Source organism: Corythoichthys intestinalis, chromosome 8 (assembly GCF_030265065.1).
Source record: "Corythoichthys intestinalis isolate RoL2023-P3 chromosome 8, ASM3026506v1, whole genome shotgun sequence".
Lineage (NCBI taxonomy): Eukaryota > Metazoa > Chordata > Actinopteri > Syngnathiformes > Syngnathidae > Corythoichthys > Corythoichthys intestinalis.
Genome location: NC_080402.1, coordinates 39,500,667 through 39,513,292, shown reverse-complemented (window position 1 = coordinate 39,513,292; position 12,626 = coordinate 39,500,667). Strand labels below are relative to the sequence as shown.

General features: G+C 42.7%; 1 protein-coding gene across 1 annotated transcript in view; it reads left to right on the top strand.

Moving 5' to 3' along the window:
* LOC130921082 (uncharacterized) overlaps nucleotides 1-12,626 on the top strand; it is a 130,396-nt gene that overhangs the window by 84,110 nt on the left and 33,660 nt on the right. Inside the window, 3 exon segments of the mRNA XM_057844725.1 lie at nucleotides 1,495-2,171; nucleotides 2,247-3,101; nucleotides 3,158-3,772. Coding sequence (XP_057700708.1) covers nucleotides 1,495-2,171; nucleotides 2,247-3,101; nucleotides 3,158-3,772 — 2,147 coding nt within the window.

The window sequence follows — 12,626 nt, the reverse complement described above, 5'->3', positions numbered from 1 at the left end:
ACAGCGATCACGTGATTGTGTGACATTGGTGATTGGGGTCTACAGCTCTCCCAGGCTTCTCTGGCAACATTAAAGCTTATCGTTAATTTTAACAAGCACTGCAGCGCACTGCGCACCAAAAAAAGCAGCAGGAGGCAGAGTGATCAGATCAGGACATCTCTAGGGGCAGTTTACATGGCGACTCTGCGATACAAAGACGCAATGAGTAGCGGACTCGCCTCACGTGCATATGGTGTCGGCGAAGACGAAAAATTCTGAATCCTGCCTCCAAAGTGGAAGAATCCGATTGCCGGGGATTGAGGGGGGCTTCCTCGGCATGCATATCAAAGGCTTCCGCGGCGCGAGACCGCGACGTTAACGTCAGCACTCGTACACGTCACATTGGGCGTGCGCAGCGGTGCTACTAAACATTAAAAACAGCAAATATGGCGGAATGTCGGCTTTAATTTACTGCTTTAATAATATTATTAAAGTAAATATGTTAAATGTTTCAATTTTTGTGCCTTTTTGAACAAAAGAAAAATGCCATTGCTTCGAGTGGGCGGGCATATTTTTTTCCGGGCTGAGGGAGTTTGGTGGGGTCAAAGTGCATCATTCTCTGTCGCCCTGTAAATCTGCACTGCCCTCTAGGGAATGGCATGAATACTACATCGTTTTCATGCGGAATTGCGACATTGTTCAAATGGAGACGCAAATGCAAATTTGAAATTTTTCGTATTCTCGTTGAGTCACCATGTCACCTAGTTTATAGGCTTGTGTCCTCATGATGGCGCCACAAACGCAGAATTCGCACATCTTCTCTTTGGATAGCGTTTATAACAACCCTCGTTTAAACTAGTGTTGCACCGATACCATTTTTTGGCCCCGATACTGATATCGATACCTGGCTGCGCAGTATCGGCCCATACCGATACCACTGGTATGGGTGACAATAGTTAAATAAACCTTTCGCTCTCAAAGGCCAAAATAGTGCTAAATCCGTGAAATTAAAACATGTGCTGTATAATACTAGCCCAACGGGAAGTAAATAAAAATACAATTAATGAACAAACTTTTTTAAACCCTGAGTTTTGGCTCTCAAAGACCAACTTTCATGAAATTATAAGGAAAAATAATTGACCACCGCATCCTGTCTCTCCATTAACCTCCCTCTCTGTGCAACAGCAGCAACACACTGTCATGTTCCGCCGCTGGTCAGAATTTGTTTTTTTTGCAGACCCGGCTGTGGGGGCGTGCTGACGTCGCACCTGCAGCTAATCCCTGCTCATCAGCGATAGTATATAAACGCTGGCTATCCGAAAGAAAAACGCCGAGATATTTTTTTGGTAAGGATAAGGGAAGGGGACGAGTGGAAGACTGCATTTAACACCACTTTGGGCCACTTTGAATATTTGGTTATGCCGTTCGGACTAACTAATGCGCCGGCGGTGTTCCAAAATCTGGTTAATGACGTGCTCAGAGATATGATTGGCCATTTTTATTTTATATACCTAGATGACATTCTTATTTTTTCCAGAGACCTCGATGAGCACAGACAGCACGTTCGGCTGGTCCTACAGAGGCTGCTCGAGAACCGTTTGTATGTTAAAGCTGAGAAGTGCAAGTTTCATGCACGATCGGTCCAGTTTCTGGGGTTCATTGTGGAGAAGGGCCAGTTGAGAGCAGATCCAGCCAAGATACAGGCTGTGGTCGAGTGGCCTTCTCCGACATCAAGGAAGCCCTTGCAAAGGTTCCTCAGGTTTGCCAACTTCTATCGGCGCTTCATTCGCAACTACAGTCAGAAGGCCGAACCTTTGACAAAGCTTACATCCATAAAAGTTCAGTTTAAATGGACCCCAGAGGCCGAGGCTGCTTTTGTAGCACTAAAACGAGCTTTTACGTGTGCCCCTGTTCTCACTCACCCTAATACTGATTTGCCGTTTGTCGTTGAGGTGGATGCATCGGATTCAGGAGTGGGGGCGGTCCTGTCTCAGCGTTCCCCAGTCGACCAGAGGGTTCACCCCTGCACCTTCTTCTCACGTCGTCTCAGTCCCGCTGAACAAAACTACGACCTTGGTAACTGGGAGCTGCTGGCCATCGTCCTTGCACTACAGGTGTGGAGGCACTGGTTGGTGGGAACATCTGAGCCGATCGAAATCTTTACAGACCACAAGAACCTGGCATACATCAGGGCAGCCCAACGACTGAACTCCCGTCAAGCGCGCTGGGCCCTCTTCCTCACCCGCTTCAACTTTACCATTACATAGCGCCCCGGGTCTCGCAACACAAAGCCGGATGCCTTGATAAGGACCTTCAGCCCTGTCCACCATGAGTCTGTTCCGGAGCCTCTTGTGCCTGCGGTCCGTGTGTTGGGAGCACTACAGTGGGAGGTGGAGAGGAAGGTCGCCAGGTCCTTGCAAGACGGGGCTGTACCAGTCGGGTGCCCAAAGGACAGACTGTTCGTGTCTCAGGAACACAAATCAGACGTCCTACAATGGGGACACACCTCGAAGGTTGCCTGCCACCCAGGGGTCTCACGGACACAGTTCCTGATCTCCCAGAAGTTCTGGTGGCCTGGGATGAAAGACGATATCCAGGAATTCGTTCTTGCTTGCTCAGTATATGCCCGCAACAAGGCATCCCATCATGCCCCCTCTGATTTCCTGCGCCCACTACCGATTCCGTCCCGTCCATGGTCCCACATTGCCTTGGATTTTTTCTCAGGTCTTCCTGTCTCCCGGGGAAAGACCGTGGTGCTGACTGTCGTCGACAGGTTCTCAAAGATGGGACACTTCATACCTCTGCCCAAGCTGCGTACCGCTCTAGAGACTGCAAATATACTCGTCAGGCATTCTTCCGCATCCATGGCATTCCATCGGACCTGGTGTCTGACAGGGGCCCGCAGTTCGTGTCGCGCGTATGGAAAGCCTTCTGCAAAGCCATGGGGGCTACAGCAAGCTTGTAATCAGGGTACCACCCTCAGACGAACGGCCAGACTGAGCGGGCAAACCAAGATCTTGCAGCTGCTCTTTGGTGCGTCTGCCACCAGCACCCGTCTTCCTGGTCCTCCCATATCCCTTGGGTGGAATATGCACACAACACGCTCATCAGCACGGCCACAGGTATGTCGCCTTTTAAGACTGCATATGGCTACCAGCCTCCTGTGTTCCCTACTCAGGAGTCGAATGTCTCCATTCCGTCGGTGCAACAACACCTGAGACGAGCCCATAGAGTCTGGCGAGACGCTCGTGCGGCACTTTCGAGAACTGCAGTGCGCAACCAGCAGTTGGCTGATCGTTTCCGGAGACCGGCCCCTCAGTACCAGCCGGGCCAGAAGGTTTGGCTCTCAACTAAGGACTTGAACATTGCTGGGGTCACCAAAAAGCTGGGTCCCCGTTTCATTGGACCATATGAGATGGAAAAGGTGGTCAACCCGGTGGCCGTGAGGCTAACGCTCCCTCCGTCGATCAAAATCCATCCGGTCTTCCATGTCTCCCTGCTGAAGCCTGTCTCCTCCAGCCCACTATGTCCCCCGGAATCGCCTCCTCCACCTCCACGTCTGATCGACGGTGACCCGGTCTACACCGTGAGGTCCATTTTAGACTCCAGGAGAAGGGGCAGGGGGGTTCAATATCTTGTCGACTGGAAGGGCTACGGTCCTGAGGAACGTCAATGGGTCACCCGCTCCTGGATCCCTCGGTCATCCGCGACTTTCATGCGCGCTGTCCCGGGAAGCCAGGTGGGTCGCCAGGGGGCGCCCGTTGAGGGGGAGTACTGTCACGTTCCGCCGCTGGTCAGAATTTGTTTTTGTTGCAGAGCCGACTGTGGGGGCGTGCTGACGTCGCACCTGCAGCTAATCCCTGCTCATCAGCGGTAGTATATAAAAGCAGGCCATCCGAAAGAAAAATGCCGAGATATTTTCCTTGCTGGTCACCGTCCACGTATACTGCTTTCGAGTCGCTTCGTATTTGCCATCTAGTTCGTCAGACGTCTTAGTTTTGTGATCCTCTACCTTGTGCAGGTATTGAGTGGGTTTTTGTTTGTCTTTTGGCTCTCTGCCCTCCGCTCAGTTTTCGCGTTTTTGATCCCCGTCGACCTATTTGTCACGGACCCCTTTTGTTATTCCCTTTTCACCGCGTTCGCATGTTTTGTTTTATTTATGATTAATAAATCCCCGAACGCATCACCTTTGTTGTCTGTTTTTGGGTCCAGTCGTTTTCTCCGCATTCGCGGATCCTTAACACACACACTTAGCCACTTAGCTTAGCTTACTTTGCTTAGTTCTACAGCACTTTTGAATAGGTTTGTCACCCGTCCTTTGAAATAAGAAATCGTTCCGAATTGGGAATTAAAAGTTGCGTTCTGTATTGAACCAATACGGAATATATATAAAAAGATACATTTCTATGCATTTTAAAAGTTTTGGGGATGTGCCTTTTTTTTCGTCGCCTGTATGGCTTTGGGCGCGAGGGTGGCGCACCTTATTTCTATTTATGAAAGGGGGCAACCCTACTTTCGAAATAGATCTAAAACTACTGCGGCATTACTTTCAGTAAGGCTAGGTTCATACTGCAGGTCTCAATGCTCAATTCCGATTTTTTTTTGGCGTGCCCGTTCACACTGCCTTTGTCCATTAAGCTCGTTCAACTATTATGCATGCGCACCAATTCGCAGTCTGACACGCGGTGAGCAAGAAGACCCGCATGCGCAGAAGAATCAAAACAATGAATACACATCCAGGCTGTCATCCGTCATTCCAGGGAGATCATATTTTGATTTCGAAGAAGAGGACACAACATTAACAATCCCCGTTTAGTCTTATATTCAAAGTTTATGTGGATTGATAGAACGATTGCACATGCGTGCATGACGCACACATAAGCCTTATGTGTGTGCATCAATTTGCCTCGACTTGGCCATATAAGCAATACTGAAATATAGCTTATTTGGTGCACATAGAGAAAACCAAGCAGAATTAAGCTTATCCTTTACTTCACTTTATTTTTTCATGACTGTAATCAAGCCTTTCTCCTGCGTAGAAGCCAAGTTCAAGCTAGGCGCTACCGCTAATGCACAGCGATCTCTGCCTTCTTGCCTGCCGCTCTCGCTCTTTGCTGCATGGATTCCGATTTCAGAGACTTGACAGTTCAGACCACCTTCATATTCTGGGAAAATGTGGCCCAAATCAGATTTAAAACGCATACGAAAGTGACCGAGATCAGATTTGATATGGTCCACTTCTATGCGACTTGTACCGTTCAGACAGTCAAGTTAATGCCTTACTCGTATCGGAAAAACACAAAAAAATCGGATTTGTGCACTAAGACCTGCTGTAAGAAACTAGCCTAAAAGACAAGAAAAGTGAAGTAGACGAAGTGAACTGACCTTTCTCTTGGTAGCAGTTGCTGCTGTTGTAGCCTCAAACTCTGTGTTCGTTCACGTTTCGTCTTCAAATGTTTTATCAGGTTCGAGGTATTGAAACTGGCTAACTAACTCCACCTCTCGAAACTTACAGCCCGCAAATCTTGCATGCAGTTATTGTACTCGACGGAGATTATGAACTGAAATATGTCCAGAACGCCGACATTTTCCTCCGTAGTTCTACATATGAAAAAGCTGGTTAAGAGCTTATCAGCCCGCTCTCATTGGTCTGGATCAGGCAAATAACGATAGCTTCTTGGCATGCAAAGTGATCACATGTCATCACACAACAGAGAGTGTAGTGAGCGTCAGGAGAAAAAAAGGCTGAGGTCAAGTGTATAATACTGGACCGGTCAATGGTATCGGCGTCCTCTTTGTTGGTACTCGCCGATACCGATACCACCATTTCGGGCCGGATTGGGACCCCCTGCCGATACTGATATCAGTATTGGTGCATCATTAGTTTAAATGTGCATGTGCGTGTGGATAATAGGCCAAACCGTAGAAAAAGAAACTTCTTTTTGGCAAATACCCTGCTACGTGTAGACATGGTAGTTCACTGATAACTGAAGATTTAACATAATGTTCGGACTATAACAGATCTTTTCATAGTTTGACTGGGGGTGCGATTTATACTCTGGAGCGACTTATGTGTGAAATTATTAACACATTATTATATCATTTCACATGTTATTTTGTTTTTTTGGAGTGACACTGATAGTTTGGTAAACTTGTTGGCATGCTCTTTATGCTATAGTTATCTGAATAACTCTTAATAGCTATGTTACGTTAACATACCGGCTACGTTCGCATTTCGTTGTTCATGCATCATGTAACATTATCACACTGTGCACTTATTCAGCATGTTGTTCTCCATTGTATTTCTATTTTAAATTGCCTTTCTTGATGACATATCTGTTCTATGTGTTGGATTTTATCAACTAAATTTCCCCCCAAAATGCGACTTACAGTGGGGCAAATAAGTATTTAGTCAACCACTAATTGTGCAAGTTCTCCCACTTGAAAATATTAGGGAGGCCTGTAATTGTCAACATGGGTAAACCTCAACCATGAGAGACAGAATGTGGGGAAAAAAACAGAAAATCACATTGTTTGATTTTTAAAGAATTTATTTGAGAATAATGGTGGAAAATAAGTATTTCGTCAGCTACAAACAAGCAAGATTTCTGGCTGTCATAAAGGTCTAACTTTTTCTAACGAGGTCTAACGAGGCTCCACTCGTTACTAGAGATGGTAATCGAAATCCGATTCCAATTCGGAACCGGTTCCGAGTGTTTCGAGGCCTCGACATCACAATGAAAAAGCCTTAACGATCCCTTTAACGATTCCTAAAGACGCGTATTACATCGTGACGTGTGTTGTTGTCCAGACGCATCAAACTAGCATGGCGCCACTCGCTCCAAAGTTTGACTACACTTCACCAGGAAAGAGTGTGAAAATGAAAGGTTATGATGGGTAAGCACGAGCATTGCAGCCATAAACATAACAATGACACCACGTAGGTTCAAACGCTCGAAAGTGTGTCTTCACTTCACGAGGAAAAATTACAACAAAGCGACTTGCAGTCATTGCAAGGTGGAGATAACTGCATCGGGAGGGAATACGACTGCGCTGTCCTCACAGAGAGGCTAAGGCTCAGTCCTGGCTATACCTGTACAGCTAGCTAAACTCCCAAATGACGATGCAGAAGACGTTGGTATAATTTGCTGACTTTATTCAACCATCACTTGAAGAGTGAAACTAAGAATAGAAATGAAACAAATCAATTTCGTCCCCAATAACAAACAGGTTTGCATCAACGTAAATCAGCGATGATTAGCTGCTAATAACAGTATAGTTAGCATTCGTTCGCTAGCATTAGCACATCGTTCAAACCACTACACAACTGGATTTAAGTGTCCGATCGTGAGTGGAAACACAAGAACAACAACACAAAAGATGATACATACAGGCGTTGCCTCTGTAGATATTAACATTAACAAAGAACGTAGGCTCGTAGAAGTGTTTCCCTCTCTCACTAACTCGCTCACTCACTTGGATGCGGCATTTCTTCTTTGGGTGTAAGCGCGCTCTTCTTCACGTGAGCGCGTTCTTCTTCGCGTCCCCAAACTGCGGCCCGCGGCCCAAATACGGCCCGCCTCCACATTTGGTCCGGCCATTTTGATTTTTTTTTTTTTCTCAATCGTGTTATTTATTTTCTGGCCTTTTCCTTGAAGAATTCAAAGAGGGTTATTTGGTTATTATCTATTTAATTAATAGTGTTTTTATTATTAATTATTATTATTATTATTATAAAGAATCCAGAGAGGGTTATTTGATTGTGGCTTTCTGAAAAACAATAATTTTTTACATTTATGCACTTTGGCAATCGTCACACTTTTTCTGTTACAAACTGACCCCGGCCCCTCATCAGAGAAGGGAAAAGTTATGTGGCCCTCACAGGAAAAGGTTTGGGGAACCCTGCTTTAACACATATTACCAAAGGCAGAACAAAAACCTATCTGCCAATATATACCAATATTTTTTATTTCTATTAGATAAATGTTTCAGTAAAATGTTACACAATCTTGTGTATTTGCCACTTATTGCCACAGTTAACATTGAGGCTTTGGGCCTCTTTTGATCTCGTTGTGAGTTTGTAAGGTTGTGACTTCTGATGAAACAAACTCGATGCCAATAAAAACGTTTGTTCTTCTTTTTCCCCAAATTAGAATCGATAAGAGAATCGATAAAGAATCAAATCGTTAAGCAATATCGATAATGGAATCGGAATGGTAAAAATCCTATCAATTCCCATCCCTACTCGTTACCTGTATTAATGGCACCTGTTTTAACTCATTATCGGTATAAAAGACACCTGTCCACAACCTCAGTCCGTCACACTCCAAACTCTAATACTTATTTGCCCCACTGTATACTCCGGTGCAACTTATATACTGTATGTTTTTTTCATCTTTGTTGGGCATTTTATGGCTGGTCCGACTTATATTCAGGTGCGACTTATAGTCAGAAAAATACGGTAACTGTGGAAACGTCACTGACTGCGACAAAACCTTTTTCCTACGTCACACATAAGACCAATGTTTACATTTGGAGTAAATTAGGTGACTTTTTGCTTCCATTTCGTAACAAACTTACAGTGCTTCATATTGAAGAACACATGCGAAGGACGGAGGTATTATGGACAATTATTTTTCGTACATTGTTAAGAATGTACTTAAAAATGAATGAATGCGGTTGACTGTGTAAGCTTTTTTTTTTCTACAAACATGCTGGTGTAGACGTAATTATTTTTTTCCAGAAATATTAGGGCAGGTGTAGGTGTAGACATGGCCTTAGTTGATGATGTGTTTTTAGTTACATAACTGTACCCCAATGAAGTACTCGCTTTGTTGCGCACTTTTAGGATTATGAAGGTGTCATTTACTGGCATAAAACATTGCAAATATTGGATAAGATCCAATTGTTGCACAAAGGATCAAGTTAACAATTTACTTATATGATATGTAGTGCAAAGTGCGAGTGCTGCTATTAAACCAAGTGTCTAAACTATTACATATAGACAGTACAAAATTCCATAGTTAAAAAAATGTCTTCATTATCTAGGGTGTGACATTAGTGAACTCACATTGAAGGAATCAATATTGGAATGATTGTTAAATATTTGGCCTACTCTTAAGTCAAAATAAGCACAATTTAAAACACACTGGTAAAAAAAACTTTTAAATGACAGTACCTTTATATTAAAAAATAGATATTGTGGCTAATAATAACATGTAAATATCATTAAATACCAAGTGGCATTTTGACATGAATTTTAGCTACATTAACTGTATAATACAATTAGTTGAATAAGCGTCTTTTTTAAAATGTGAGTTTATTATGCTGTACTTGACCTGCACCAAAGTCAGGGGAATGTACCAATACACCATTAAATGGTCGTTTATCTAAAAAAAAGAAAATTAGCTTAAAAACAAATTTAAAATTTTGATTTGCATGGGATGTAATAGTTTTATTAGCATATTTTTAAAATGTGGTATTTGTGGTATAAGAAACACTAACAAGAAATTTAGAAACTGCATATATTACTTTTGGGTGTCTTTTGAACTGTGCTCGATACTAATTTATAACCATAAAGTTTATGGACTCTCGATTAGTTTTGATTAATATGTAACATTTGTATTTGACTCCCTACCTGCATTCAGGTCTTAATGTCACATTTGCGTGTTTGACAAATGATTTCGTTTGAACGACTGCCTGTATAAGGAAAAAAAAAACTGGCCTATAAATTTCCCTCACTCTTCACTTAAAACACAGCTTTGTTGGGACTCCATCCTTGTAAAGGTAACAAGGTAGGTAGAGCATGTAATCACTTTTCATTTAATGTATAATATTCATTGATTTTCCTTTTTTTACGTAGAGGTCGACTCATTTTCCATTATGGGGATGCCTAAAGGAGTATTATTGTTCCTGTTTTTGCAGCTCATTACGAGAGGATCCGGTATAGTGCTGATATTATTTTCACTTTGGTTTTATTTTGTGTCACACAAAGTAACTGTAGAATTGAAGCTATTGATTCTACTGTGGTACCTCTACATACAAAGTTAATTTGTTCCAGGAACTTGTTTGTAAGTAGAAATGGTCATATGTCGAGCAGGATATTCCCATAAGAATACATTATAATTCCATTAATTCATTCCACAACCCGAAAACCTACGCTAAATCCTAAAAATAATGCTACTTGTACTATTGCAAATAGCAATTACACAGAGCAAAACAAATAAATTATGAATAAAAATCGGAACAATAATAGTAATAATAATAAAACCTGTAATAATGTAACAGATCGGGTTCTAATGTAGCGGTTGTGCTTTGCGTGGTGTAACTTAACGAACCGCGTTGCTAACTTGACAGAGTGAGAGAGGGACTTTTTACTTTCATTTTGTTCAGCTGCGGCGGACAGTCGGCATGTTGTGTTGCACAAGTTCTGAAATAAATGATTAAAAACCTGACAAAGCTGGCGATTTTTTTGCGATATTACCACAATAATAATTGTCACCTTAACTTATAGACAAGTTTCCTGAGCGAAATACGGGCGGCGACATCTTGGACAATGTCTGCCTCCAACTTCCGGTTCAGAAAAAAACGACATGAATTATGGTTGAAGTAAGCAGTGTTTTGTCAAAGTTAAAACTGCAAAATAAAAGCAGAGAAACTCACGGAATCTCCATAAATGGATTCAGCAAGATGTTGATGAGTCGTAGATAAGATTGTATGATTTTTCTTATCACTTCCTTGATCATTCGTGGACAAAACTATAACAACCTTCAGCCTGTGTTGACGTGAGGTATAGATTGCTACAACGGCCACCTGATGACCAATATGAGATGAAATTACACATTATATTACATTTGCCTAATGCAGAAGGGCTGACACGGATTTTGTTGTTACAAGGAAATACTACAAGCTATGTGAATATAATAAAAAATAGTATGTCATTCTTTTTTATTGCAGATAATGATTGCAATAAAAAACATTTGGAGAAGATGATTTCATTTCTTATTTTATTTAAAATGATTGGTGCATGTGCAAAACAGGTCAATAAATCACAATTTATAAAATGATTAGAAAAATATTAACCAAGGTAAAGCATACAAGGAATGTAGTATCAGACAGCAGAGCTTAAGGAAGCCAAACTTTCACCCTACATTACGAGACCTTCGGCGGCATTCAGATGGGCTTTCGTCCGCTGTCCTCGGTAATTTCAGCTCCAATAAGCATATCTTAAAGGTGCTGCAGTTAAAAAAGTTCGTGGATCTCGGCGATCTCAGCGAACCACCATCTGTCCCAGCCCCAGCCTCTCAACGGCCCCCGGGAGTCCATCATCAAAGTAGAATGCACGTAGTCTCGATATATATATCCATCAACGTACAAGTCGTCCTCCCTTGCCTAACAGCGTTTTCCAGCTGTAAACAAACGAACAAAAACCTGTAACACTTGGATTTATGCGGTGCCATCAAACAGTAGTAGCCGTAGTTGCATTAAAAATTATTAAACTTCATAATTACAATCATCATCGTAATATCAATAGCAAAGGCAAGAAGTCGTTTCATGCGCCAAATTTTAGGTTTCATATTTTTGGAGCACATACCATCCATAAAACAGCGTCAGACACAAACGGCCATGAAGACAAAATTCCCGTGTTCGCTAATGAGGACATATCCAACTTTGTGTGTGTACAGCTAGTACTGCAATGCCTTGGAGCTTCCTGATGGCATTTCCATCGACTGCCGTAGAGTCAATAAAATGCGATAATGTTTTACTTGTGAGCACACTCGGCCACTTCTTGATGTTGTCTTCCCATGTCGAGATGGCAGAAGGATGCGGTATTTCCAAATCGTGGTTTTTCAGGGTTTTTCGTGAGTAACGCCACTCCAGCTCCATTGAAGTAAATGGTAAAAGAATCGGAAACGGAAGTGGTAGGCAGACATAAGGAGGTAAAGCGGAAGTACTTCGGAAACTTGTCTATAAAGACTTGCGAACGGAGGTTGGAGGAGGACCGTCGAGATCATAAACATTTTACGGACGTATTGCCGGGCCAGTTCACGGACGCGCACACCACGCTCATATTTTTCTACTATTTACATCTTCATTTCAATGGAAAGCCTCACCTTTTTCCTTTTTTCACCACTTGCACTAATATTCTTTGAACCCATGTTGATTTCTCTCACAAGAAAATCCGCCGTGCGTCCGTCTTGAAAACAAAGAAACTGCAGCTCTGTCATAAATCGTCGCATTTTGAGCATGTCGTCGGATGTAGAAAAAAAAAAAGGGAGAGTCAAATTTTATGTCGGATGTTGAAAAGATCGTGTGTCGAAGCAATCGTATCTCGAGGTACCACTGTATTTTAATCCATTATAAATGTAGAAAAGAACAAGCACAAGCGTTCCACAACACACATTCCCTTTAATGGCTAACTTGGTAACTACAAATAACACAGGCGCCAATTAGTTCCTGTGCTGTGTGCATGCATGCCCGCTAATGCCAAATTCCTAACCTATAGATTGCTGCCCTCTTCTGGCTAACTTCCAACTACAGTGGGGAGAACAAGTATTTGATACACTGCCAATTTTGCTGGTTTTCCCACTTGCAAAGCATGTAGAGGTCTGTAATTTGTATCATAACTTCTCTTCAACTGTGAGGGA